General features: G+C 37.1%; 4 protein-coding genes across 5 annotated transcripts; 2 read left to right on the top strand and 2 right to left on the bottom strand.

Moving 5' to 3' along the window:
• Window positions 1–2,658: 2,658 nt before the first annotated feature.
• LOC137965990 (histone acetyltransferase TAP1-like) lies at window positions 2,659–8,616 on the bottom strand. Its single transcript, XM_068812419.1, has 8 exons — window positions 8,500–8,616; window positions 8,140–8,225; window positions 6,770–6,830; window positions 5,745–5,931; window positions 4,077–4,176; window positions 3,829–3,929; window positions 3,187–3,280; window positions 2,659–2,872 (listed from the first exon to the last, which is right to left on the bottom strand). Exons 1-8 carry the CDS (start codon window positions 8,535–8,537, stop codon window positions 2,796–2,798), a joined length of 744 nt encoding a protein of 247 aa, XP_068668520.1. The 5' UTR covers window positions 8,538–8,616; the 3' UTR covers window positions 2,659–2,795.
• Window positions 8,617–9,599: 983 nt separating this feature from the next.
• Window positions 9,600–11,193, top strand: LOC137965572 (mediator of RNA polymerase II transcription subunit 22a-like). The gene is made up of 3 exons (XM_068811839.1): window positions 9,600–9,771; window positions 10,434–10,499; window positions 10,841–11,193. Exons 1-3 carry the CDS (start codon window positions 9,622–9,624, stop codon window positions 11,075–11,077), a joined length of 453 nt encoding a protein of 150 aa, XP_068667940.1. The 5' UTR covers window positions 9,600–9,621; the 3' UTR covers window positions 11,078–11,193.
• Window positions 11,194–11,235: 42 nt separating this feature from the next.
• Window positions 11,236–15,544, bottom strand: LOC137965573 (uncharacterized). Of its 2 annotated transcripts, XM_068811840.1 has the most exons (4): window positions 15,427–15,543; window positions 15,244–15,324; window positions 13,563–13,705; window positions 11,236–11,619 (listed from the first exon to the last, which is right to left on the bottom strand). In XM_068811840.1, the coding sequence occupies exons 3-4, from the start codon at window positions 13,651–13,653 to the stop codon at window positions 11,495–11,497; spliced, it is 216 nt and encodes a 71-aa protein (XP_068667941.1). In that variant the 5' UTR covers window positions 13,654–13,705; window positions 15,244–15,324; window positions 15,427–15,543; the 3' UTR covers window positions 11,236–11,494. The 2 variants fall into 2 exon arrangements, with proteins under 2 accessions (XP_068667941.1, XP_068667942.1); XM_068811841.1 differs by lacking the exon at window positions 15,244–15,324 and having other exon boundaries at window positions 15,427–15,544.
• Window positions 14,675–23,981, top strand: LOC137966270 (F-box protein At5g65850-like). Its single transcript, XM_068812846.1, has 3 exons — window positions 14,675–14,680; window positions 15,255–15,296; window positions 23,022–23,981. The coding sequence occupies exons 1-3, from the start codon at window positions 14,675–14,677 to the stop codon at window positions 23,979–23,981; spliced, it is 1,008 nt and encodes a 335-aa protein (XP_068668947.1).
• Window positions 23,982–24,948: the final 967 nt, after the last annotated feature.

The raw sequence follows: 24,948 nt of genomic DNA, 5'->3' as shown, positions 1-24,948 counted from the left end.
TGACTATAGATTTTTCTGTTTCAGCAAGTCCCAATTCTAATGCATGTTTGGTAATGTCAAAGCTCCTCTCTTAAGGTTGGTTTCAGAATCTACAAATGTGAATGCTCGTAATCTGCCTGTGTTCATGCTCCTAATGGTGCTACTTCTTACCACATTCTGCAGAGTCTTGAACTATTCTTTCTCCTCCTTCTGATTGATTATTTGTAGCAGACACTAGAAGAAAAAAAAATGAAGAAGGCAAGTGGGAGAGCAGTTATGATGATCGAAATTAGAACCAGACCAGAAATTTCTCAAGCTTTCTGTTCTGATGCTCAGTAGCGTTTTGGCTCTTTAGTCCAAAAAAATAATTTTTTTTATCAAAATTTGTTCATATTGCTGATATTCCTCGTAAAACAAAAAAGATGAAGCTATGTTCTTGATGTTCATTCGTTTATGTTATTTTTAACGTTATTTATTTATTTATTATGATTAATCATGTGTACAGTTAATTAACCCATATAATTACTATATTAATGTACAATAAATAGTAATCTTTAACTAATATAATATATAATTAAATTAATTAGTACATTAATATATTTTAGTTAAGCATTAAATTAATTATTCGTGTAGTAATAATATTTATTTTACCTAATTTAATATTTAAGTATTATATTTTAATTAAGTATACTTTACAAGTTACTAATTCTCTTATTTTCTGCGTTTTCCTCATTTGGGGGCACTAACACTGGAAATTGTTTTCCAGTGGACATAAACTCGTCCACACTTAACACCCATTTCGAAGATGAAGATCATGTAGATACATGAAATGAAGATGAAAATGAAAATCAAATTTTATGTTTGATTTCTCATATAATGATAGTGATAGTGATTTCTTATAGTCAACTTGATGCAAGAGATGAATTTCAACCGCATTATTTAGTTCATCTCCTAACGTTGTTTTGGTGGAGCGCCAAACTTCAAGTCATCTCAATGACTAAGATGAAGCTCAACATCATCTCCACGTTATAATTTATGGAATCTGGTTTCCAACTATTTTTTGCCCATCATACAGATGAATTAAACGTCGGGGTTCAAACCCTCGACGTGTTTTTTTCCCCCTCTCTCCCCGCACGCCCCTCTCTCGCTTTCGTCTCATTTTCATTTTTTTCTCCCTCTCTTCTCTCGGACTCGCACTCCGGCCTCTGTCTCTCGGTCTTCTCCTTTCCTTTTTGTTCGCCCTCTCTCCCACACACCCTCTCTCGTCTGTACTCCCTCTCTTCTCTCAGACTCGCTCTCCGGTCTCCCTCTCTTTTATCCCTCTTGGCCTCCCTTTCTTCTGTCTCTCTTCTCCCTCTCATCTCCCTTGCGGCCTCCTACTCCTTTCTCTCTCGCTCGCTATTCTCTTTTCCCCCAAAATACCTTCCGATTTCGTTCGATTTCCCCCATTTCGATTTCGATTTTCTTCGATTTTGACATTTGGGCATCAATTGCTTAATTTCTACTTCGATTCGGCATTGATTTCCCCATTCGTGTTCGATTTTCCCCAAATTTCAGAAGGTAAATTAGTGTTGCATTTTATTTAATTTTAGTTTCAGTGCCTAATTTGGGGTTATTTGTGCATAATAGTGGGATTTAGGGTTATGGTTCTAAATTTGGATGAGCAAAAGCGCAGTATGAACATTTTTTCATATAAATTCTTAAGTTTTCATTACTTTGCATTTCAACATTACATCTATTCATGTACAATAGCATTATTTATTCAATTTTACCAGGCAGGTGTTCATAAGGCTCCGTCTTGTTCCATACCTGGTTGCCTGATGAGAATGATGGGTAACTCATGTATACAATTGTTGTTTGGGTAGCAAACCATGATTATATCACAAAACAATCTTACAGTAGACTTGCTATGATAGATCAAAATGGAGGAAAAGGATTCCTGTAGGAACATATCCTGAATTTGAAAAAACATATACCCTGTAAATGTATGCTATTTTCATCTGGCTTCTGCTGCTTTCAAATGACAAAAAATTCTTATAAATCTTGATGGAGAATTTGGATATTTTATGTTGATTTATATGCTGCATAATAATGAAATTCATCATCTTCATCATGTTCTTCTTTAAAATGCCTTCAATCTGTTTTGCAGGCTTGTCAAGATTCCATCACTCAGTTGTGCCTGTTGTTCCTAAACAACAACAATCAAGGAAGGATATGGGTGTTGCTAGTAAGTCCAATACTGTTGAGGTCTATCCTCCCAGCAAGGTCAAGAGAGATGCACATGTACAACTTCCTGAAGGTACTATTTTTTATGTTAAAGTATACCATATATTATCAATAAATTAATATTTAAATATATTGTATTCATGTATGTTATTTTTAATGTTATTTATTTTTTTTATAATTAATCATGTACACAATTAATTAATGTACTATAATCATTAATTAATATAATATATAATTTAATTAATTAATATATTAATATATTTTAGTTATATATTAAATTAATTATTCGTATAGTAATAATATTTGTTTTACCTAATTTAATGTTTAAATATTATATTTTAATTAAGTATACTATTACTATTTACTAATTCTCTTATTTTCCATATTTTTCTCATTTTGGGGCACTAACATTAGATGAATGGAATGAAGATGAAGATGAAGATGAAGATGAATTTCAAATTTTAAGTTTGTTGACTAACCTCCCCATAGGGAGAGGGAGCATTGACACTTTTCCTGTTACATGTACAAAAGAAATGGAGTTATCTAATAAAATCCTAGCACCAAACTTGTTTGATCGATAAAGGCGGCTATTATCTTGGGTACCAAAACATGCCCTTGATGCCCTCTGGATCAGCTTCAAATCCTAAATTTCTGTAGAAATCAACAACTGCAGGGAAGAAGCAATATCCATTAGGTAACCTCTAAAGTTTCTTACAAATAAAAACCACTCTCTAAAGTCATTGAAATTTGAACTTTACTATCATAACAAACTAATACATATTTAGCAGCCAGTAGTTTATCATAAAGATGCACTTCACAGCTTCTCCACATCAATGAAATGCACATTTGGATATATCACAGATGAATAGTTAATTTTTTAAGTAAATGGGATTCAGGGATAACGTTCTTGTTTAGATGTTTAAGTGGCGTCCAACGAAGCAATCCTCATTGGCCAAATGGAGAATTGCATAGGAAGTATACCTTTACTGTCTGCAAATAATGTTATGTTTCCAATATCTCTCTGCAGCAGAGCCCGTATTAGCTGTTCTATAAGAGCCTTACCAAGACCCTGGCCCTGGAAGATAACCACATCTTTCAGGATATAAAAAAGAGATGGCAGCAAATGACAATGCAGAAAAAATGGAAAATCTCCATGTTTTTATTAGAGAAATATGGATAATATTAAACTATGTAATCATGCAATCAACATTTTAAGCAGATGTCAAACAGGACACGCACTAAATTCACAAACCCAGGTCTTGAAAACATCCTAGACACACATCACATATTAAGACTTGCAACGAATAGACAAGATATCTGGAGACACCTTGGAAATTAACCCCTAAAAAGTATGAAAAAGAACAAACTGTATCCAATTTCTTTGGCAAAGGTCAATATTCAATTACTTGCCAACTTCTTATTCTTACCTTAACGAACATTCTCATGTACATACTAGGAAAATAACCATTATTTCAGGAAAAAGAGCAATTCTCACATCCCGCTGGAGATGGCATACACTATATCATAGTAACATTATAACGATGCATCACAAACTGAAATAGTATAACTATATTTGGTAAAAAAGCAAAAAACAGTCCAGGTTCCCATGTATTTTTTCTTTACCTGATAGGAAGGATCAACAAGAACATCCCAAATTGTGGCATTGAAGGCATGATCAGAAGTAGCACGGGCCATGCCAATCAGCAGCTTTTGGTCATCCCCTTCTGTCACATAACTTCTCCAAGTTCATAATTTATTAACATTACATTTCAGCTGCAAATAATTTTTAAAAAAATAAGAAAAGAAAGCATGACGATATCAGCCAATTAAACAAAACAACAGCCGATGCTCAGATGACTAAAATTAAGTACCTCCGACTGGTGATTTCCTCACCGCATGTAAGGTTGCCACCAAATAGCTGTTCTTCAATGCTGCAGCCATTTTTGCTGGTGGTCTTTGAGGCCAGCCCACCTAGTTAATCCAATAATGAGTCACTAATAATAATCTACAGAGTAAGAAATAAGTATGCAACAGGTCTGGACGGTCAGGTGGGTCTCTTCATATCCGATGAAGACAAGAGAGAAACATAAATGTACCAAAATGCACATAAAAGATAAGTAAGTATCTGTACAAGTTCATAAGAACAACACATCTATGAAACACTTGATGAGGATTCACACAAAACACAGCTAAAGGCCATGCGATCGCTTTAATTTTCACAAGGACAAAAAAAAATGATAACCCATTCATATGCACACAATGGTCAAGTGGCACTCGTAACATTACATAAGGACAACAAACATGTGCATACATAGAGCCAGCATTAGGATGGTGGGTGCTGTCTTTGCTGAACCCAACCCCTCCCTGCTGGCAAGGTTGCCACCAACTACGAGCCTGAAACCGGTTTGACACACTAAAATCATGAGCCACCCTTTTGGAACGGCTTGAAACCATCCACACTAGGGATGAACAGTGATGGGGAGCATCAGCTCCCTAGTTAATTAACTGTCACTTGAAAAAGACAGTTCAACTAAAAGCACAATTCAAGTTTTATGCATAATAAGGAAAAGTAGAAAACAAAATCAGCACAAACTAAGGTGAAAAATATAGAAGCAAAAATAAAATATGGTTTGCTTGAACAAAATCTGCACTAAGAGAGGCAAAAAATATTAGATGATACAAAACGTAAAAAATGGTTTGATTAAACATACTCTGATCTAGAGGAGCATAGGCAAACTAAAAATCAAATGCAGAATGAATGATCTCAATCTCAAATAGAGTCCAAAGAAGACATAGAGGAGAAAGAAGATTACACTCGCTTTTTAGATAGAAATAAAGGGAAAGGGGCATAACCGAGGAAAAAGCACAAGGAAGATCAGCATTCCAGATGATAGAAAGTGATCATGAGGATGGAAGGGTTGGGTGCTCAGAGCATCAGAAGAGAGGAGATCAGAGTTTCAGACTTTCTTTGTTTTTTTTTTCAAAGGCAAATCTTTAAAGAGAAAAAGTTACAAAGGAAACCCTCAACAAAATAGAGGGCAAGATATAAAATAAAGGAAAAACAAATAACTAAAAACAGGCCAAAGGCCTAGAAGACCATAGGTGAACAGAATTGCTCACAGCAAGACACATTTGGTTAACACTCTTTAGCAAGGAGTCCACATGTAGACCACAGACCACAATATAGTTCACAGTACAGTCGAAGGGACAGAGTTTCAGATTTTAGAAAAAGAGAAAGATAGAGCGAGGGTCAGGCGTCAAGGAGAGCTTAGAAGTTTCCTGGACAAATTTGAACCACTATACATTCCTTTTTTTAAAATGTATTAATGATTGAATATTATAAACTATACAAGTTAAAAACTCAATACATCACACTGGACTGGGTCTGCAATACCAAAGACACCCCCTTCACCAATGGTAAAGTTGTGGTGGGTACCTCACCTATCCAACCCACAGCCATACTAATAAATAAAATACATAAATATATACACACATACATATTGACATACATTTCAAACTTTTGTACATGAAACTCTCACCTTATCACATAACAGCTGGAGCTCATAGATATCAACATCTCCACCTGAAGAAAAGATTATCTGTTCAGTAGCACCATCTGTTTGTGTCCTTTCAACAAGTACAATCTCCCGAGGTAAAGGTTCCTCTTCCTTTGAGGTTGTTGTGGGTGGTTCAATAACTTGAGTTGCATTATTGTTCTTCAGAAAACTGGACAAAAAGTAACTTTAATGACTTACCAGTAGCTTAATTTTGTGGGTAAAGAAGCAGGTGAAAGAAGGAAATTTAGATGTCATATCTTCTCTGCTTAACTTGATGGTGTGTCCTGAGGTTTGTATCTATTTAATTACAACTATAATAAGGTAAACATGCAGAGAAATATCAGGATTTTATGGTGGTTCTCTAACAAGCCAAGACCAATTCAAGCCCCATTCAAAAGCTTTTGCCATGAAGAGAAGCATAAGTCAGTTATGCTTGACTTTTTGCTAGCTTGACCTTGTTGACACCCAAGGACTCATGTGTTAAGCTTAAAAGTTATAAACTTTATCTTTACAACCAAACCATCAGCCTTGATCATAAACCACTTCTAGCTAGAACTCTTGAGAAAAACAGGGTTCTCCAAGCATCAATATCTAGAACTAGTCCAGAAACAAGTTAACCATCTTGTAGATGGGGTGGACTGTATCAAGTAATAACTTTAGAAACATCAAAAGAAGGGGCTGAAGATAATAGAAGTGCAGAGCAATGGATAAGATGATAATAGAAGTTCACGTGTTAGCAATTAAAGTTGTGTCCGGGTGACAGAGAGAAATACACCTTCATGATATGCATGAAAAGAGATAATGGAGTGGGATGGACCGGACGAACCTAGGGAAAGCAAAGGACAAATAAATGTTGCCCATCACATTAAGTAATTTTATTGGTACATAAAAAATGCAAATAGAAATTATGAGCTGCACTTTGGTATAAGATCCTTGCGATCCAGAATAAAGCCAAATATAAGATCCTTGCTGAAATTATCAATCTAAAAATAATTCTCATAGATTACCCAGATCTTATGGAATCCCAAAAACTTGCCTTCAGTGGACAAACCCTTGACTTTTTACCCACTGCAAAATATAAATGAACACATATAAGCAGACTGAAAAAATTACCAGTATACCTTTTGGCTATATGAGTCACAACAAATACAGAGATGTGCTTAAGTCTGCTAGCAAACAAAGCTGTAGAATCACTAGAAGGCATACTTCTTCACCAAATAAGTGGATAAGGAGGATGCTGTTACATTATTTATACCCATAAATGTTATACAATTGTGGAAGAAAGTGGTTAGTCTTCAGTTAAACTCAAAGATCAGATTCTTTTAATGCTTGGGTCTCTGTTACGCCTCCCCATCTTCAGTCTCTTTCATACTTTTTACGAAAGAATACCACAATATTACATAGAACAATGATTTTCCAGCTGCTTTTTTTTCTGTTTTTTGTGTACAACATGTGTCTGAATTGAGTCATTGGCACAATGGCTGCATTAGAGGTTTCTAGTATAAGGTCTTGGGTTCAACTCTCACCAGGGCAAGGCATTTCAACATTCAAAAAATTAAAAACATTTTCCTATTCTCTTTTAGTCTTCTTTAGTCGGCCATTGGCAGACCAATGACAGACCAAGAAGCCCTGACAAGGTAAGTCTTCTAGGAGATGATCAAAGTTATTAAAAATAAAAGAACTGAGACATGCCAAAGATAAAAACATTCAAATAAAGGCTAGATGCTCAATCTGTTACAAAAGCCTCCCACCTATTAAGACGTCTAAACAAAAATGAAATATTTCTGATAGACCACCAACTGCAATATACCCAGGCTGCAATAGCAAAAGCTCCACAGTACTAGTAGGACATTCAGGAAAAGGAAATTTTTTTTCCCCAATTGCATTGCTTATTTATTCATCAAAAATTTCCCAGAAGTATCCCAACTTTCAACATGATGATTGTGCCTTAACACAGTCAAACTAAGGGCAATGAAGTCAAAATCCAATAGCAAAAACTAATTCAGGTAGTTACATCCACCAAGGCTTCACGGCTGCATGAATATTCTCATTAGTTTAATAAGAACAAGGAACAGTCCACCATAGAGGAATTAGTTTAATCTACATAGAAGTGCTCCAACATCATATGTACTCGTAACATATGACTCCTTACAATTTTGTCCATCATGATGAGCAAATAGGCAGGTGTCCTGATGAGGAAGAAGGCATTCAAAATTAAAATATCATGTTTTCTTACTGCAAATGATAGGCTCAACTTATCTTCCCATGAGCAAGTACATTCCTTCACCAGGATATCCTTACCCATTTCAAAAGGGCATCACAACTTCTGTAACTTCAACAAAAGGTAACATATTGACAAAATAAGAAGCACAATAACCTCGCATAAGCCCATAGTGCGGACTGGAAGGACTGAAGATTGGATTTGATATTTGAAAATGGCTCACAAGAAACTGCGCTCGGCATCTGCAATAGACGATATCCAATGGAGTTATTTTAATGTGAATTAAAGCTTGTCCAACTATCGACGAATCATGATTCTCAACCACAAGAGACTATAAACAAGCTAGAAAGAATTGTTGCCAGAGAAGCTCAAATAAAAATAAAACTGGATTAATAGGACACAGAAAATAGAAAATAAAAAATAAAAAATAAAAGTGCTGCCACTGGAGCTGCAAAATATGACGCATATTGGAAGGAATTATAATTAACAGTTCTCCAAAAAAAGGGGAAATCTCACACGGAAGAAGAAGGAGCGACAGAAGCGGCAGGTAGCATATTTCGACGTGGAAATTCTCAGTTTCTGCCGAGAGCTAGGGAAGGTCTTCGGGAATTCAGCTCTTGATTTTTTTCCGCTTTTAAGGTGAAGCAGGGACCCGTCAATAGATCGCAGATGTTCGATCTTGTGCTTTCCTTACAACATCAAATAAGATAAGACCCACTATATCCCCCCCATGATACAGGGAGAAAGAACTTACTATGAGAAGCCAATTAGAGAGCAAATGGGAGATTAAAATTTTAACTAAAAATTATAATTTTTTTTTTGTAATTTTCTTTTATTTGGACCGATGTTATAGGGTTTAGGGTTTAAGGTTTAGGGTCATCCCCACAATGTCGATAAAAATTGATTTGTGTGTGAGTAAGACTAGCAATGGTGGTATCATCTCTGTTTTTTTATCGGTTCGCTTAGAGAATCGGCGTCCCTCGTCTTTTTTTCTACTAACACTCACTCTAAATAACAAAAAAATAATAATTTGGTCTATAATTAGGAAAACTAACTATTAAACTTGGACTTAAAACGCTATCAAATCACCCCAAATTTCTAATTAAATTAGAAAGTCTCTTTCTCAATTAATAAACTCAAAATCAAATTCACAATTTATTTGCCGAGTAAATCGATCTCATTCACTTGATAACTCTGTATTTAAATCGAAAATAAAAAGAAGAGTAACCCCTGCCTTTCGAGAAAAGGCGGGAGGAGGCGATTATGCCTTTAATCTAAGATTTTATGTTAAAAATGGAAATGGAGAAGAAGAGCAACTCCACCTCATTTTCCTTTTAAATTTTAAATAATTATTAAAATTATTTAAAATTATTATAGGCTTTCAATAAGTTCATTGGAAAGCATTTATAGGAAAAAATTTAAAATTTAATTTTAATTATTTACTATATATTATGCAATAACTGTGAATAATAGAAATTTTATTATTATTATCATAAATAATAAAATATTATTGAAATAATTATTTATTTAGATTGAAATTTGTATAATATTTATGTGGTGTTTTTGCTCTGTATTTATCTTTTACTTCGCAATTTCATTCTCACTTCCCTCCATTTGAAAGCAATACCCGTTGACAAGATGAACAAAATAGGCGTGGGTGCCGGAACTGGACCCACGGCGGCGGCTGCAATTACGGCAGCTCAGAAGCAGAAGAATCTATTGCAACGCGTCGACACTGACATCATCAACATGGTCGAGAATTTCAGTACTTTGGTCAATTGCGCGAGGGTAAACTGTTTTGTTTTGTTGTTTTTCAGCAGATTTACCATAGTGGATTTTTCTTGATTTGTTGATGTTTGAGAAATGTGTATTGATGGTGGTTGAATCTGATTATCGAGTGTGCATTGAAATCTTAAGTTCTTGTCGGAGAATGAGGAACTTAGGTTGTTGCCTCTTTGCCAGAATGGAATTTGCCAATTTGGAGTTATTAATCACGTGAAAGCGCTTACCTTTTTGTATTTTTTTTCGTTTTCGTGCTCTAATTACCTCCATTTTTTTTTCAATCTTAAACGAGATGTTTTAGAACTTAATGAAATCGACATGATCTTTTTCATGAAAATTTTAACAATTTTGCAAAGAGTTCTGCTTTGTGGGTTCTTTTCTCAAGCTTTGGAGGAGTTGTTTTGTCTAGTCAGATTTAGGATTTTATATATGGAGCCGGTGGGGCAAATGAAATGAATTGGTCTGTGAGGTTGTCTCTACTTGTCTCTTCTTAGATTACATTATCTGCCTGGAAACCTTATTGTTCTTTCTGAATTGACATTTCTTTCTGACTTCATAATGCAATTAAGAACTTGGCTATATCTGAAGGGAATTCAAACTTTTCTTCATATTAGCTAAGGTTCTACTTCATGCTCCAAAAGTAAAAGAATGCGGTTTCTTTTTCCTAGGTCAGTGATCAACCATTCAGGAACTCACAGGAAGCATTTCGGATGGAGATGTGTGCTGCCAGAGTGGTAAAAACAACCCCTTTAACTCCTTGTGCACGTCTTGACAAAGATTCACCCCTAGTGGAAATGTTGCTTTTGATGTCCTTGGAAAATGATTTAAGGAGAAAGTTTTCAAACGTTGAGAAGATATACAGATTTAGAAGTTTGAAGAAGAAGAATTCTAGCTTCTAGTTTCTTATTTTCTCGTGATCTTTGAGGATACATCAGATAAGCTCATTCACACACTGACCACAATCATAAACAACACCCTAAACCCTAAACACCACTCAGATACACAAAGGTCAGACTACCTGAATTAGCAATTTATCAGGCTATAATATTTTCATTGATGTAGCTGCTATAGACAGGTCCAATCAGCTGATTCACTCCTCAAATTGGTGTCAGAGCTGAAGCAAACTGCTATATTTTCTGGGTTTGCCTCTTTGAATGAGCATGTTGAACAACGGACTGCAGAATTTAAGCAGCAAGCAGAGAAAACTGATCGTCTGTTGGAAAAGATTGGAGAACAGGCAGCTGCCAGTCTGAATGAGCTGGAGAACCATTATTATTCTTCGGTCCAAAGGACAAACTTACCTGAAAATTGATGTTTGGAAGCAGGATGTTCAACTGTTTTGGTTCTCAGTAATCCAGTATTTGGTTCCCAAGGGTCTGCATTGTAGCAACTAATCGATTCTGAATTTGAAGGAATATGGGTCTGTAATCTGTTACCTCTTCATTCACTCCTGTTTTCATCCACATGCAATTTGAGGAGAAATTTTGGCTAATATCTTACTTATTTCGAGTTTACAAACTACTAGTTCTCTGTCTACAAATCCAATGGATTAGCCCCACTGAATCAGTTTGATGCGGATCCAGGCAAGTCTATAAATTGTGTTATAGAACATATTGATACTGGAATTGCTTCAAACAATTTTTCTTATTACAATTTGTTGACAGCCAATGAAGTTCATGATTCCCCTACATAATATCTTTTTTCAACCTGGCACTAGTGATGGATGAAGTCAGGACTGCTTTCTTTCTTCTTCATCAAGCTTTCTCCAAGGATTTAAGGCTTCTCTCATGGCTTGACCTTCTGGACTATTCTCCCAAGCCCTTTTTTCTGATTCAAGAACTGTTACTTTCTCATCTGTGTAAACAGGAAAAATGTCAACCAAATGTTAGTTGAGAACGTTAGGTCAAAATCTTCAAATTCTTCTAGACACGCACCTCAAATCAAATGTAAAAAGCAGCTTTTTAGTTAACTGATGGTTTACAACATGTTAATAAGTTAATCTCCTTAGAACACCTGGATCAATTATGACAGCATAGGTTTCATAATCTTCTTGTAGAAATTAGCACCAGCCAATCTACACAGAAGCCTAATTAATAGAACTTCCAACTCACACGCTTAAAGCAGATTCAACTGGAAAAACCAGTTGGATTCCAGTTGCCTCTTCATGAGAATGTATCTAATCAATTTGGACAAAGCCCACATGGAATTATTGGACAATGTGACAATCAATATAATAGAAATAAGGCAGCCAGGTGTTCCTTCCCTTTCATTTTAGCCATCACAAAACAATTACCACATGAAGAAGTGATGCATATGCATGTCAGACAAGAACTTGAGAAAGGACATTTGAGAGAAAACTTACACTCATGTTTCCCAATAGCAAGCATTCTGTTGAAGAGAATAGCCTAAGCAGTCCTAAAAACTCAGATTCATGCTCATTTATCTTATTAGGAGACCATCTGATAAAAAAATACATATTCTTTTAGGGCTTGGTTCATTGATTGACGTTATGGTTAACTAACTATTTTAAGGCAATCCTGAGATTACTTGTTGAAGTATTTTGAGCTATTTGAAGATATCCTTGCAACAAATAATTTGTCTTTAAATAGGTGTATCTATTTGGAAGAACAGGACAGTGTACCAGCAAATATCCAACATAATACTTTAAAAAATGGACAAGAATAAGTTTGAATGATAACATATTTTCCTGGACAACCATTATCTTTTCAAGTTCTAAATTGAGATTATATCGCTCAATTTTAGAAACAAAGGGAGGGTAGATACTATTTTTCGTTAGTTTAAATAAATAGACACCTACAAGGCACCGCCAGATAGGCTTGAACCAAAGACCTCAACCGAAGAGGAATCGAACTGATCAGCGCTTAGGACTCGAGCCACAAAGTAATTTTTTTCTACTTGAAAGCTATGGGCTCTCATACTGATACCATGGCTGCTGAAGATAAATTTAAGATTTTTATCCAACAGATAGTCAACAGAGACGCCCATCCTTGGTGAGCAATTGAACTGAACCAAAGAGTTCACTTATTTTATGGAACAAAGTAGTAGGTTCAGAGAACCAAATGGGAAAAACAATTCACTGTATTTCTGACCAAGAATGAGACCTAGCAGAAGAATATTACCTTCACTGGGGCCATAGCATCTGACAAGACAGATCACCCATCTATTTTCTTATCTCACTAGTAATGTGATCTCATGGACCTAAGTGAAATCCTTCAGGTAAAACATTTCTTACCCTTAGCAAGAAATAGTAGCAGTTGCATACTGTATTTAATTTACCAACTGATTCAGGAAATAGTATCAGAAGCATAACTGGAGAAAATATCTGTCAGCCATTCTGTTAATTATATTCTTATTGTGAAGTACTTTTGGGGACATGTGCTTTCTTTGGCAGCAGTGATGATAGCTCTAGAAGTGTAATTGTGTTCCAAGTTTTTAAATTCATTTTCCGCAGAATGGAATATCTTGTTTACATGTTATCCTTTTGCTGAGCAATGATAAAGTCACAGATGTCATAATAATTATGATGAGGAAGCCTAGGAACTATAAGTAGAATGCACATGATCCAAACTATTGAGAATAAACATCAAATATTCAAAACAAAGCATCTTCAAACTATGCACCTTATAATTGTAAGACTCAAGTTTCTCTCTTTACAGCTCTATATGGTCCCAAAAAAATTTTGACCTTTTAGTTTGAAAGTATAATGTTGCAAAGAGGAAATAATACATTATCTAGATCTAAAAACAAGGATGGAAGAGAAAGGATGGTCCTCACACAGAAACCCGTGCGAATCATGAAATACTCCATTGAAGCTCCAATGAGGGCTGATACTCCGCCAATCTTCAAATACCAGTCCAAAAACTTCATGCGAGTAGCTTCAATCTGAAAAGCAACTTCTAGCTTGTGCACTTTTCAGCACCTAAGGTTTTCAAAAATGGCAGAGCCTCAACAAGTTGCACCAAAAACATCCTTTGTGAGTTTTGAGTTTTTAATAAAGGACAAGTCCAGCAACATTCCTGAGTAACACTAAAAAGGATGCAGCGGGGTCTCAACACTTGTACCTACATTAATTTTTTCTTTTTTTGTACGATGTTTAAACTTGTGACTGGAATATTTTCTATATAATATTTCTTCTCCAATTTCTACTTAAAGTTAATCACTTTTACCACCTGAAAAATTAAAAAATTACACTTTTGATCAAATTCCCATTTAACTAAAAAAATCTAACTTTTATGGGAGGGGCTCAACTTCTCCCCCAACCTTTTCTACTGACATTGAGAGGGATGGGAAGAGGCAAACCTCTTCATGGAACAGAGAGGAAGGAGAGAATGTATTTTATCTGTTAGTATAATGCTACTATGGAAAGTGCAGTCGAATGTGCTTTGAGAAGTACAGTTTATTGAGCTTTTTTTGGTTAGTGTGACCATATAAATAACTAGGGAATTGGTTACTACAGGTGTTTGTGATTTTTAATATGTGGATTGGGCCATGGGCTCATTGGCCACATGGGAGGGTTTATAGTGTGAGATCTTGGGCTCACGTCCCACTAGGGGTATTAGGAGCAGTGTTTGTGTAATCAACATTCAATTGAAAAAAAGAAAAGAAAAAGAAGTTTAAAAATGTCTCCAACTGGACTATTGGTCAAACTAGTAAACAAGCCCATCCAATGGACGGGTAACATCTTGTTGAAATTGATTAAAGGATCCAACAGCAAAAAGATAGAGAAGATGAAAAACAGATAAGAAATGATGACGAATAACAGGAATTATGTTAGCTAATTAGTGTTTTGCTGCAGTAGCTTCCTTTACCAATAACTAGATAACAAAAAACCAATTATCAAAGGACAGGAAAGAGGTCACTCAATGGAAGTCATTCCAATGTTGGTGAAATGCAGGTTCATGCCTGTACAAATATTTCAATGACAACGTACCAACTACCAAATGACAGAAAAAAGGTGACTCAAGGGAAGTCATCCAATTCAATGCTGATCTAGAAATACAGGTTCAGGTCAGATAAAAACATAGTAATTCTGAATCTTCCGTCTCTTTGTAGTAAATAATTTTCCAGAACAGGAAAATTTGAATTAAAAAAATCTCAAAACATCAGAAAGGGCAATCTGAAGAATAAAATCTGGAGCCAATAGCTTCAAGCGAACAGAGAAAGAAGAGAAGAGAACGCAGAAAGGTAGACCGCCTCTTTAGGGTCTCGGAAAACAATATGGCTGACTGGCATGGAGAATTAGCTGAAGAAAGCGAAAGACAGAGATAACCGGAAAGGCTAAAAACTTCGGACGCAGTAAAGGATGACCACAAAAGGCGTTTTTTCCAACAAATCTCTTAGAGCGACACACTGAAAAAAAAATCACAGTACATATAACAGAGGAAAATCTCATAAGCAAAACCTGGGAAATAGAAAAGAACAGCAACGGTAGAGAACAGAAGAAGTGAAAGTACTCACCTGTCCAAAAGAGGCAAAAGAGGCGACAGAAAAACAGAAAAATTCCTCTGGAATCTTCTGATTAAGTATTGACGATAGATTCTGATAGCAACCGGAAAAAATAAAATAAATCAAAAAAATTATTGATCTTCATTTCAATACAGCAGAGAAGACGCTGAAAACAAACACGGATCTAAGGCTTACCTCGAGAAGCTAGGCGGAGCAGAGAAGCTAGGCGGAGCAGGTGAGAGTTCATCGACAGCGGCTGAAGTACGAGAAGGTTTAAGAGGCGAGAATGAACAGTTAAGCTCTAGAGAAGGAGGGCAGAAGAATCAGAAACAGGTTCTAAAGCAAACAAGAAGATTTTCTCAATTAGACGCATCTGAGACGCATACACTCAGCAGTCGTGCTACGCAGAGACTTATTCAGGTGAGATGCAAATGAGAACCGCGAGCCTCATCAGATTTGGGTCTATGTAGATTGGTAGAGAATAGAGATACCTTGTCGTGCTCGTTCAGCTCTAGAAGTAAATGTGTTGGAAATATAACTTACGCTCTATTCTTGATTACATAGTTTACAGTCCTATTTATAGACATTAAGATTTAATCGGCACCGCATACACTTCTCATCTTTGTCGAACACCTTTATTGGTTTTGCCGACTTCTTTGCCAGCGCATTGTTTTTGCCGACCTCCTTTGCTGACTTACTTGCCAGCGCATGGTTCTTGCCGACCTCTCTTGCCGACTTCGATTGTGCCAGCACACCGAAAATCCGAAGCTTCTTTTTGCTGGGCTTCATGGATCAAAGTTATGTTCCAACACTCCCCCTTAAACTTGATCCTGTAACTCCAAGTAGAGTCCTTAATCTTATGAAGTCTTCACTTGTCAATGGTTTGGTAAAAATATTTGCAGTTTGATCTTGTAACTTCACATATTCAGCTTGCACATCTTTTCTTGCAATGCACTCCCGTATATAATGGTAACAATGTCGATGTGCTTGCTTCGATCATGAAATATTGGATTCTTTGCTAGAGCAATGGCTGACTTGTTGTCGACATAGATTCTGATAGGCTCTTCTTGTATTAAGCCTATTTCTTTCAATAGATTTCTGAGCCAAATTCCATTACAAATGCATGAAGTAGCTGCAACATATTCTACTTCACAAGTCAACAATGTGACAATCTGTTGTTTCTTTGACATCCATGTGAAGGCGGTATTTCCCATGAAAAATACAAATCCAGTAATACTCCTTCGGTTGTTTATGTCTCCACCCCAATCGCTATCACTATATCCAATAAGCTTGTAATTTTTAGAAACTGAATAAAATAAGCCTAAGTTCATAGTACCTTTTAAATAGCGAAGAATTCTCTTTACAGCCTGGAAATGGGTAGTTGTTGGAGATTCCATGTAGCGGTTGACCAATCCAACTGCATAAATAATATCCGGTCTTGTATAGGTTAGATAACGTAGACTGCCTACCAAACTTTTGAAAAAGGTTGGATCAACGTTTTCTCCTTCTTCATGCTTGGATATCTTGATTCCATATTCCATCGGTGTGTTGGTTGGCTTGCAATTTTCCATCTTGAACTTTTTCCAGAGTTCTTTTGCATAGCCTTCCTGTGAAATAAAAATTTCATCTTCTTCTTGCTTCACTTTGATGCCAAGATAATACGCCATGAGCCCGATATCTGACATCTCAAATTCTTTGGCCATTTCTTTCTTAAAGTCATCAAACAAGTTTGGATTATTACATGTAAAAATCAAATTATCCACATATAGGCACACAATCAGCACATCTTCCTTTTTTATCTTGATATAGAGGGCATGCTCCTATGGACTTTTTGTATTACTATGCTCTTGGAAATACTTGTCAATCTGGCTATTCCATGCTCTTGGTGCTTGTTTTAGCCCGTAAAGAGCCTTCTTTAACTTCAAAAGTTTGTCTTCATTTCCCTTCTCTTTATACCCTAAAGGTTGCTCGATGTAAACTTCTTCTTCGAGAACTCCATTTAGGAATGCAGACTTCACATCCATTTGATGTATTTTCCATTTGTTTTGAGTTGCAAGAGAAATGATTAGTCTTATAGTTTCTAAACGGGCAACAGGAGCAAATACCTCATCATAGTCAATGCCGACTCTCTAACTGTATCCTTTTGCCACTAATCTTGTCTTGTGTTTTTCGATGTATCCCTTGGTATTTCTCTTTGTCTTGTATACCCATTTAACACCAACGGGTTTATGCCCTTTAGGGAATGGAACGAGTTTCCAAGTCTTGTTTTTCTCGATAGCCTTAATTTCTTCATCCATGACATTTTGCCATTTCTTTTCTTGAGCAGCTTCTTGGAAGCTTACTAGTTCACAATCAACAAAAAGACAGAAAATAGTGAGATTACCAGATGGCTCAGTTTCTTCATATATTTCTCGAAAACTTCGTATCCGTGGCGCGATTTTTTGGCTCCAACTTGAATGTGACGAAGGTGACTCATCTTCGTGTGTAATTGTAGTAGATGGAGTCGTAGGCTCTAGTTGCATTTCTCCATTCTGTTCGACCGATATTGGTCCATCTTCAGATGGAGGGGAGATATTGAAGTCACTGTTATGAGATCCAAAATCTCATAATCCTTCTTCGTCAAACACTATGTCTCGGTTGATTATTGTCTTCTTACTATCTGGATTATACAGCTTATAGCCTGTGGAATGTGCATCATAACCAATGAAGATAAAACCTTCGTTTTTGTTATCAAGCTTGGTTCTTCTTTCATCTGGTATATATGCATGAGCTATACTCCCAAAGACTCTTAAGTGGGAGATGTCAGGCTTTTTTTCATTCCATACTTTTTGTGATGTTTTTCCCTAAACACTTCATGTTGGATATCGGTTTAATAAATAAACCGCACACGCCACAGCTTCTGCCCAAAACTCTTTAGGTAATTTCTTACTTTCAAGCATACTCCGAACTATATTGAGAATAGTTCGGTTCTTTCTTTATGCCACTTCATTTTGTTGGGGAGATCTAGGAACTGTCAGTGGTCGACGAATTCCATTGACTTCGTAGAATTCCTGAAATTCTTTGGAAGTAAATTCTCCTCCTCGATCAGATCCCATGACTTTGATTTTTTTACCACTTTCCTTCTCTACTGAAGCTTTGAATTTCTTGAAGACTTCAAACACTTCTGATTTTTGTTTTAAGAAATATACCCATGCTTTTCTTGAAAAATCATCAATAAAGAGAAGAAAGTAGTTGCTTTTACCTAAAGAGCTTGGCTTGATAGATTAGCTCGAGTGGTTTCTTGGCTCTTGACTCTGATATTTTCGGAAAGCTTTTTCTGAATTGTTTCCCTGATAAACACCCTTCACACACTTGATTTGGGTGATTAATTCGAGGTAGGCCTCTCACCATTTCTTTCTTGGACAATAGCTTTAAAGCTTCAAAATTTAGATGCCCAAAGCAAAGATGCCACAGCCACGATGTGTCTTTATAACAAGCCTGTAAACACTTTGCAACATCGTTTTGTATATTTAAAGGAAACATTCTATTCTTTTATATATGTACCTTTGTTATCAAATCTCCCCTGTCATCTCTTATAAAAAGGCTATAATCTTTCATATGAATGTCATAATATTTTTCTAGGAGTTGACCCAAACTCAAGATATTATTTTTCATATTCGGTACATAGTGGACATTTGAAATTAATTGATGACTACTATCTTTTGTACGAATAAGAATGTTACATTTTTCCTTGTACCGCCATGGTGGAATCATTTCTCAGAGAGACATTTCCCCTTATCGATTCATTGAGATCTATGAACATGCTTCTTCTTCCACACATATGGTTACTTGCCCCTGAGTCAAGATACCAGGTATTCTCTTGCTCTTCATTGATATTTCTGTATGCTAATAACAACGATTCTTTTTCTTTTGTCTTTGCTTCAGCATAATTTATTTGTTCAACGAACTTTATCTTGGGAACTCTACAATTTCAAGCACAATGCCCAAATTTTTGGCAATTATAACATTGAATATGAGATTTTTCATACTTGGAATTCATGTTTCCTCTTCCACGACCTCTTGATGAGGTTTCACCTCTCTCATAACTGTTGTTGGAATTGTTATTCCAACCTCGTCCATAGTTGCGGCCTCTTCCACATCCACGGCCTCGGCCTCTTCCTCGACCACGCTCATTTCTTGCGTAGCCTTGTTCTTCATCATTTTCTTTGATTTGTATCTTGAACAGTTGTTCAGAGAGATCTTGCTTCTTTTTGTGCTTTGATACCACTGTTGGAAATATAACTGACACTCTCTCGCACAAAGAAATTTTAACGCTCTCAGACAACAAGTTCTCTGAACTTTTCTCTTATTTCTGGATTCTTGATTACATAGTTTACGATCTTATTTATAAACATTAAGATTTAATCGGCACCACATACACTTCTCATCTTTGCCGAACACGTTTTCTGGTTTTGCCGACTTCCTTGCCATCGCATTGTTCTTGCCGACCTCCTTTGCCTACTTACTTGCCAGCGCATGGTTCTTGCCGACCTCGATTGTGCCAGCACACTGAAAATCCGAATCTTCTTTTTATTGGGTTTCATGGATCAAGGTTATGTTCCAACAAGATGTTGTTAGAATGAGAGTCAGGCGAGAGTCTTTCACCCACTTGAACTGAACCACCGGCCTAAGACTCTAACGCTATAATCGGCTTTAGAGAGATTTACGAAGACAATAATCAGGAATCAACACGGAGAAAAAGAAGAATGAAGAAGGGGAGAGAGTAGAGGTCTTTAGAGAGGTAAGAAGGACTTTTTCTTCTCGTTGAACTTCTTCTTCTTTTCTTCTCATGTATGTTATAGTTAATTTTATCAGAAGAGTCTGTCCCGGAATTCTTTCTTCGTCTCTTCATCTATTACAGTAGTTTAGCTTAATTTTTTTTAGCTACAGGTGAAAAAGATAGTATTTGATTCGTTAACTTTGAATTTTAGTCGAGTTACTCCATCTATCATGGCCTTGGATGGAAATGACAGGAGCAGAATACATTGAGCGTTTAGTAGAGAATCGACGGAAATTACACTTGGAAAGGGCTTGTTCTCTTCCGTTGAAATCGGAAGAACCACCTCATACTTCCTCCATTCATCCCTTTCGTAATCTTCCAATACAAACCCTGTCAGTTTGTTCTTCACAATCGATCCCAGGCACAGACGACCATCCCACACAAACTTGAATTTGTGCTGGTATATCCCGGATCTCACATTGAAACGGCTAGTGGGAAAGGATTTGGAGCGGAAGACTTCAGTCTCCAAGTCGAAAGTTACTATCTCGAAACAATAGCGTAGGTCCTGGATGAAATAGATCACGGTTCCAGTTTTCACAGTGAAGTGTCGATGGAGTGAGAATGGGACTTGGATTTCCCTTGGGGGAATCGGGGTTTCAGTCTCGCCGACTGAAATCATCTCGCAAAAGTATTTCTCCCGTTGTCGTGAGTAATAAAAGCTGGCTATTTTGTATTCTCCGGTGTGGGGGATGTAGCAGAAGCTGGGCCTATGTGTTGGGTGATGGACTGGTCGGAGACGGAGAGATTTGCTAATGGCAAGGTTGCAGATGGTGAAGGAGTTATCGTGATTTAGGAAGCAAACCAGTCCGTTAGGGGTGCCTGCACATTGGATGAGATACGAGCCTCTTGGGACTCCGCAGTGGATGTGATAGAGCTGTAACAGTGACGACCGACCGCTGCTCATGTGGGTTTTTATGAAGGCTGGTTCTGAGGTAATGCTGCACCACAGCTTGCGAAGACTGTTCTCCTTCCTTCTCTGTTTCTTCTGACGGGAGGTTCCTCATGGTTGATGAATCTGAGCTCTTTCTACATAGATAATCCAACATTGCACAGAAGTTCAAAAGTCCTGTGTTGAAATCAGCTCGAACCTACTAGAAAACAACCCACGGATCTTATACAAGGACCGTCGATAGAAACACAAATTCCAACATCCTGTAATTCCCATCGATTCTCCGCTCTCAGGAATGCTCGTGTTTACGCTCCTGCTTCTGACATCAAAAGTCAAATCTCCAGTTGCAGTCCAACACATCCAACGCCATTGTAGAAGAAATTTTATTCTCAATTTCAAAATAACCAGTCAAAGACTCTTTTTTCATACGTAACGAGAATTTATGCTAGAACTGGTCTGCGGTACCCAGAAAAAATTACAAAGCTTATACAGATATAAAAACGACGAAACAGGAGGTCCCCAGGAAAAATTACAGTGAGAGACGAAGAAGATTGTGCCAAAGTGATAAGGAAAACCATGAGACCGAGGTATCCTGGACAAATTACAGTGAGAGACGAAGAAGATTACCCAGAAAAAAATACAGATGAAGAGAACAAGAAACAATTGCAGGGTGATCGAAATCAACTGTGGTGTACTTTACTGTAACATACATGAAAAAACATAAATCTTCTCTGAGTTGTTTTACTGTGTTAAGAGTTCTTCCTTGCTCTGCATGTCCAGAGGTTCTGTTCGAGTTGGCTGTTTCTTCTTCTAAATGCTACATACGTTTCTAATTTGGTCTGGTCCAACTTGGTCCAGTTTAAACACATTGAACCACATCAGTTCGGTCCAAACCATTACTTCTCTATCGAATGAAGAATGGATAATAAAATATTAATAATAAATAAATAAATTAAAGTCTTATAAAATCATAAAAATATAATAAACCGTTTTCCTTATGTGAGAACCGGAAAAAGATAGGTTCCGGTTCAATCAGGTCGAACCGGCCGTTTGAATTAGAAAGCCTGTATACTCGGAGGAGAATCAGAAGAGCCTACGGCAACACTTACCTTCTGTAACTGAACCTCTGGACAAGCGGAGAAAGGAAGAACTCTTAACACTGGAAACGGCGGCAGAGAATCCATAAAAACCATAACCAGGAATCAAAAAGATGCAGAAGAAAGAAAGGTGTTTATTCAGGTATGAGCGACAACTTCTTCTCTTTTGATTTTTTACTTTTGTTTTTTCTGTGCGTGTTACAGTTTTGTGCTTCTGAAGATAGTTGACTTCATAAGGAGAGAGAGCATCCCGGAATTCTTTCCTGTTTTCTTCGTCTGTCACTGTAATTTTTTTCTGATAAAAACCACCACACGTTGAAGATTACAAATCAGAGGTAATTACAACGGAAACGGAGAGTTTACAACGGAGGAGCCTTAATCAAGGCTGATTATCCTCAACAGTATCTTTACAAAAGGGAAGCCTTTGATCAAGGCCAAGAATCTTCAAACACTGGGTACCCACCATCTCATCGTTTTCCATACCGGTTTAGAATAATCTTCTTCATCTCTCACTGTAATTGTTTCTGGGTACCTCCTATCTCGTCGTTTTCAATATCAGAGTAGCACATATTTTAATCATCTCACACTGTAATTTTTTCAGAGTACCTCCACCCACTAAACAAAACATATTCATGAATTGTATTCACCGTCGTCTTTTTCCATACGAGTTTTTGCATAATCTTCTCGTTGCATATGAAAAAGTAAAAGTCTTTGGTTCGTTTATTTGAGATTTAGTGAAGTTTTCTTCTAATTGCAAAAAGTGAATTACTTCGATTGTGTTTCCCGAAGAAATATGTTAGCAGAAACGTGGAGTCTTCCTGAGAAGAAAGCATGGATGCGTATTAAAGAAGTTTGGATCCTCTATGCATGGCGGCTTCGTTATCTATTAGGAAAGAGCCCAAATTCATCAACCATGGAGGAGAACTCATCAGGAGAAACAGAGAAGAAGGAAGAAGATACCACGACTGCAGCACCAGGGTGCCCTCATATCCCTGACGAAATAGTCTTGGAGATCCTGAGCTGGTTGCCCGTGAGAGACGTCCTTCGATTCAAGACCGTCTGCAAGCTCTGGCGCGGCATTGCCTCCGAACCCACCTTCCTCAATATCCACACGAGCAGAGCTCCCTCGTTACGCCCACTGGTCATGGTCAGCTATGGAGACCTGAACCGAGGACAGTATCTCTACTGCGCCGGTGTCTCAAACGGACTGATGTGCTTCCAAAATCGCGACAAATCCTTTACCATCACCAACCCAGCCATTCGCAAATCTCTCCGTCTCCCACCAGTTCACCGTACATCGCTTGAACCCAGCTTCTGCTACATCCCCTCCACCGGGGAATACAAAATCGCCAACTTCTTTTACTCCCCGGGACGGGACAAATACGTCTGCGAGGTGCTTAAAGTCGGCAAGACAGAAGCTTCGTTTCAGCCAAGAGAAATCGAAGTCCCAACCCTGCTCAGACACATTCTCCGTTGTAACTTCGCTCTGAAAACTGGAACCATGAGCCATTTCTTCCGGACCCTCCAGTCTTCAATAGAGATAGCAACTTTCGACCTGGAGACCGAAGTCTTCCGCTCCAAATCCATTCCACTAAGCCGCTTCAACGTCCGATCCCTCGAAGAAAAATTTGTCTGGGACGACCGCCTGTGCCTAGCATCGGTTGTGAAAAACAAACTGATCGCGTTTGTGTTGGAAGATTACGAAAGGGATGAATGGAGGAAGCAGGAGGTGGTTCTTCCGATTAAAAGCGAGGAGTTTGAAGAAAAGATCACTCCCCTGCTGTTCGAGGAGAACAACTTACAGCTGAGAATGGGGATGAACAAGATCGTTGTGTATAATATCAGAAATGGGCAGATAGAGACGACAGCCTACGATTGCAAGTATGTAACCAGTGTGGTGCCCCACCGGAAGCCTACTCTGGTGGCTTTTCATGGCATGATATGATATTTTCAGGTGAAAATTTACAGGGTTCGAAATTTGATTTGTTTCTTGAAAAAAAAAAAACTTGTTCAGCATGATCAGATGATTAAGATAGCAAATAATTTTTTGTTTTGGATCAGATCTCTAGGTAAACCTATTTATAACTCGGGTTGGGTTGCGTTGGGTTTGGTTCAAATAAATTAGACAGGCTTTAAGTGAGGTGACCCAAAGGGTCCCCCCTCCCAAACGATATTGAAAGACAAGGGAGAGGACCGCTTTAATCCAACCGGAGCCAATTTTTTTCTTCAACGTGGGGCACCCCCTCCTTTAAGTCGCTTTAATCAGTCTCGGGTTTGACCGATCCTGACAAACCCGATCCTGACGACCAACTTTTGTAGCGGATTTGGACTGGCTTTGCCTTTCTTGAGTTCCGTGCAAGCCCCTGTCTCATCTATTATTTGCGTGCACATCATACTACACAAACAAAAAGACTTCCTTTTGGGGGTAATTTACTTTATATGCCATTATTTTTATGGACTGACCAAACTGCCCTTTTTGTATTTTTTATTTTTTGAAAAAAGTATAAACCTGACTCTTATCTTAAAAATTGGTGAACTCAATTTTTATTTTTATTATTAAATTTTAATTAAATAACTTAAAAACTTGATGTTGATTTAATATTTTTAAATTTTATTAAAATTTAACTATAAAATAGAGATAAATATATTATTTTATATTTAATAAAGTAAACGATATTCTTGTAAAAATATTATTTTTATTTTTCTAAATATTTGAGAAAATTTTACGATATTTTTGCCCTTTTCACGGTACGTAAATGAGACCAAAATTATGAAAAATTATTATTTAATGAAAATAGAGTGTGGGTCGTATTTGCTAACGATGAAATGTAAATAGTTTCTCTTGGGGTTATTTTAATATTTATAAATTATCCACCATGTTTTAAAACTTTGGCAGAGGGCTTGTTCGTAGG

This window comes from Aristolochia californica, unplaced genomic scaffold (genome assembly GCF_029961685.1).
Source record: "Aristolochia californica isolate CCGP_79_NKW_82.1479 unplaced genomic scaffold, dmAriCali1.0.hap1 SCAF_5, whole genome shotgun sequence".
NCBI lineage: Eukaryota > Viridiplantae > Streptophyta > Magnoliopsida > Piperales > Aristolochiaceae > Aristolochia > Aristolochia californica.
This window is presented reverse-complemented; position numbering and strand designations above follow the sequence as displayed.

Excerpts from the sequence above, each read along its gene's own strand:
- LOC137965990 (XM_068812419.1), bottom strand. The coding sequence starts at position 8,537 with ATGCTACCTGCCGCTTCTGTCGCTCCTTCTTCTTCCGT. Across the intron at positions 5,932-6,769 it reads TGGGATTCCATAAGATCTGG|TTTTCTGAAGAACAATAATG; the intron begins GTAATCTATGAG and ends CTTTTTGTCCAG. Across the intron at positions 3,930-4,076 it reads GAGGAAATCACCAGTCGGAG|AAGGGGATGACCAAAAGCTG; the intron begins GTACTTAATTTT and ends GTTATGTGACAG.
- LOC137965572 (XM_068811839.1), top strand. The coding sequence starts at position 9,622 with ATGAACAAAATAGGCGTGGGTGCCGGAACTGGACCCACGGCGGCGGCT. Across the intron at positions 9,772-10,433 it reads CTTTGGTCAATTGCGCGAGG|GTCAGTGATCAACCATTCAG; the intron begins GTAAACTGTTTT and ends TCTTTTTCCTAG. Across the intron at positions 10,500-10,840 it reads AGATGTGTGCTGCCAGAGTG|GTCCAATCAGCTGATTCACT; the intron begins GTAAAAACAACC and ends TGCTATAGACAG.
- LOC137965573 (XM_068811841.1), bottom strand. The coding sequence starts at position 13,653 with ATGAAGTTTTTGGACTGGTATTTGAAGATTGGCGGAGTATCAGCCCTC. Across the intron at positions 11,620-13,562 it reads CATGATTCGCACGGGTTTCT|ATGAGAAAGTAACAGTTCTT; the intron begins GTGTGAGGACCA and ends CTGTTTACACAG.
- LOC137966270 (XM_068812846.1), top strand. Across the intron at positions 15,297-23,021 it reads ACAGAAAAATTCCTCTGGAA|CATATCCCTGACGAAATAGT; the intron begins TCTTCTGATTAA and ends CCAGGGTGCCCT.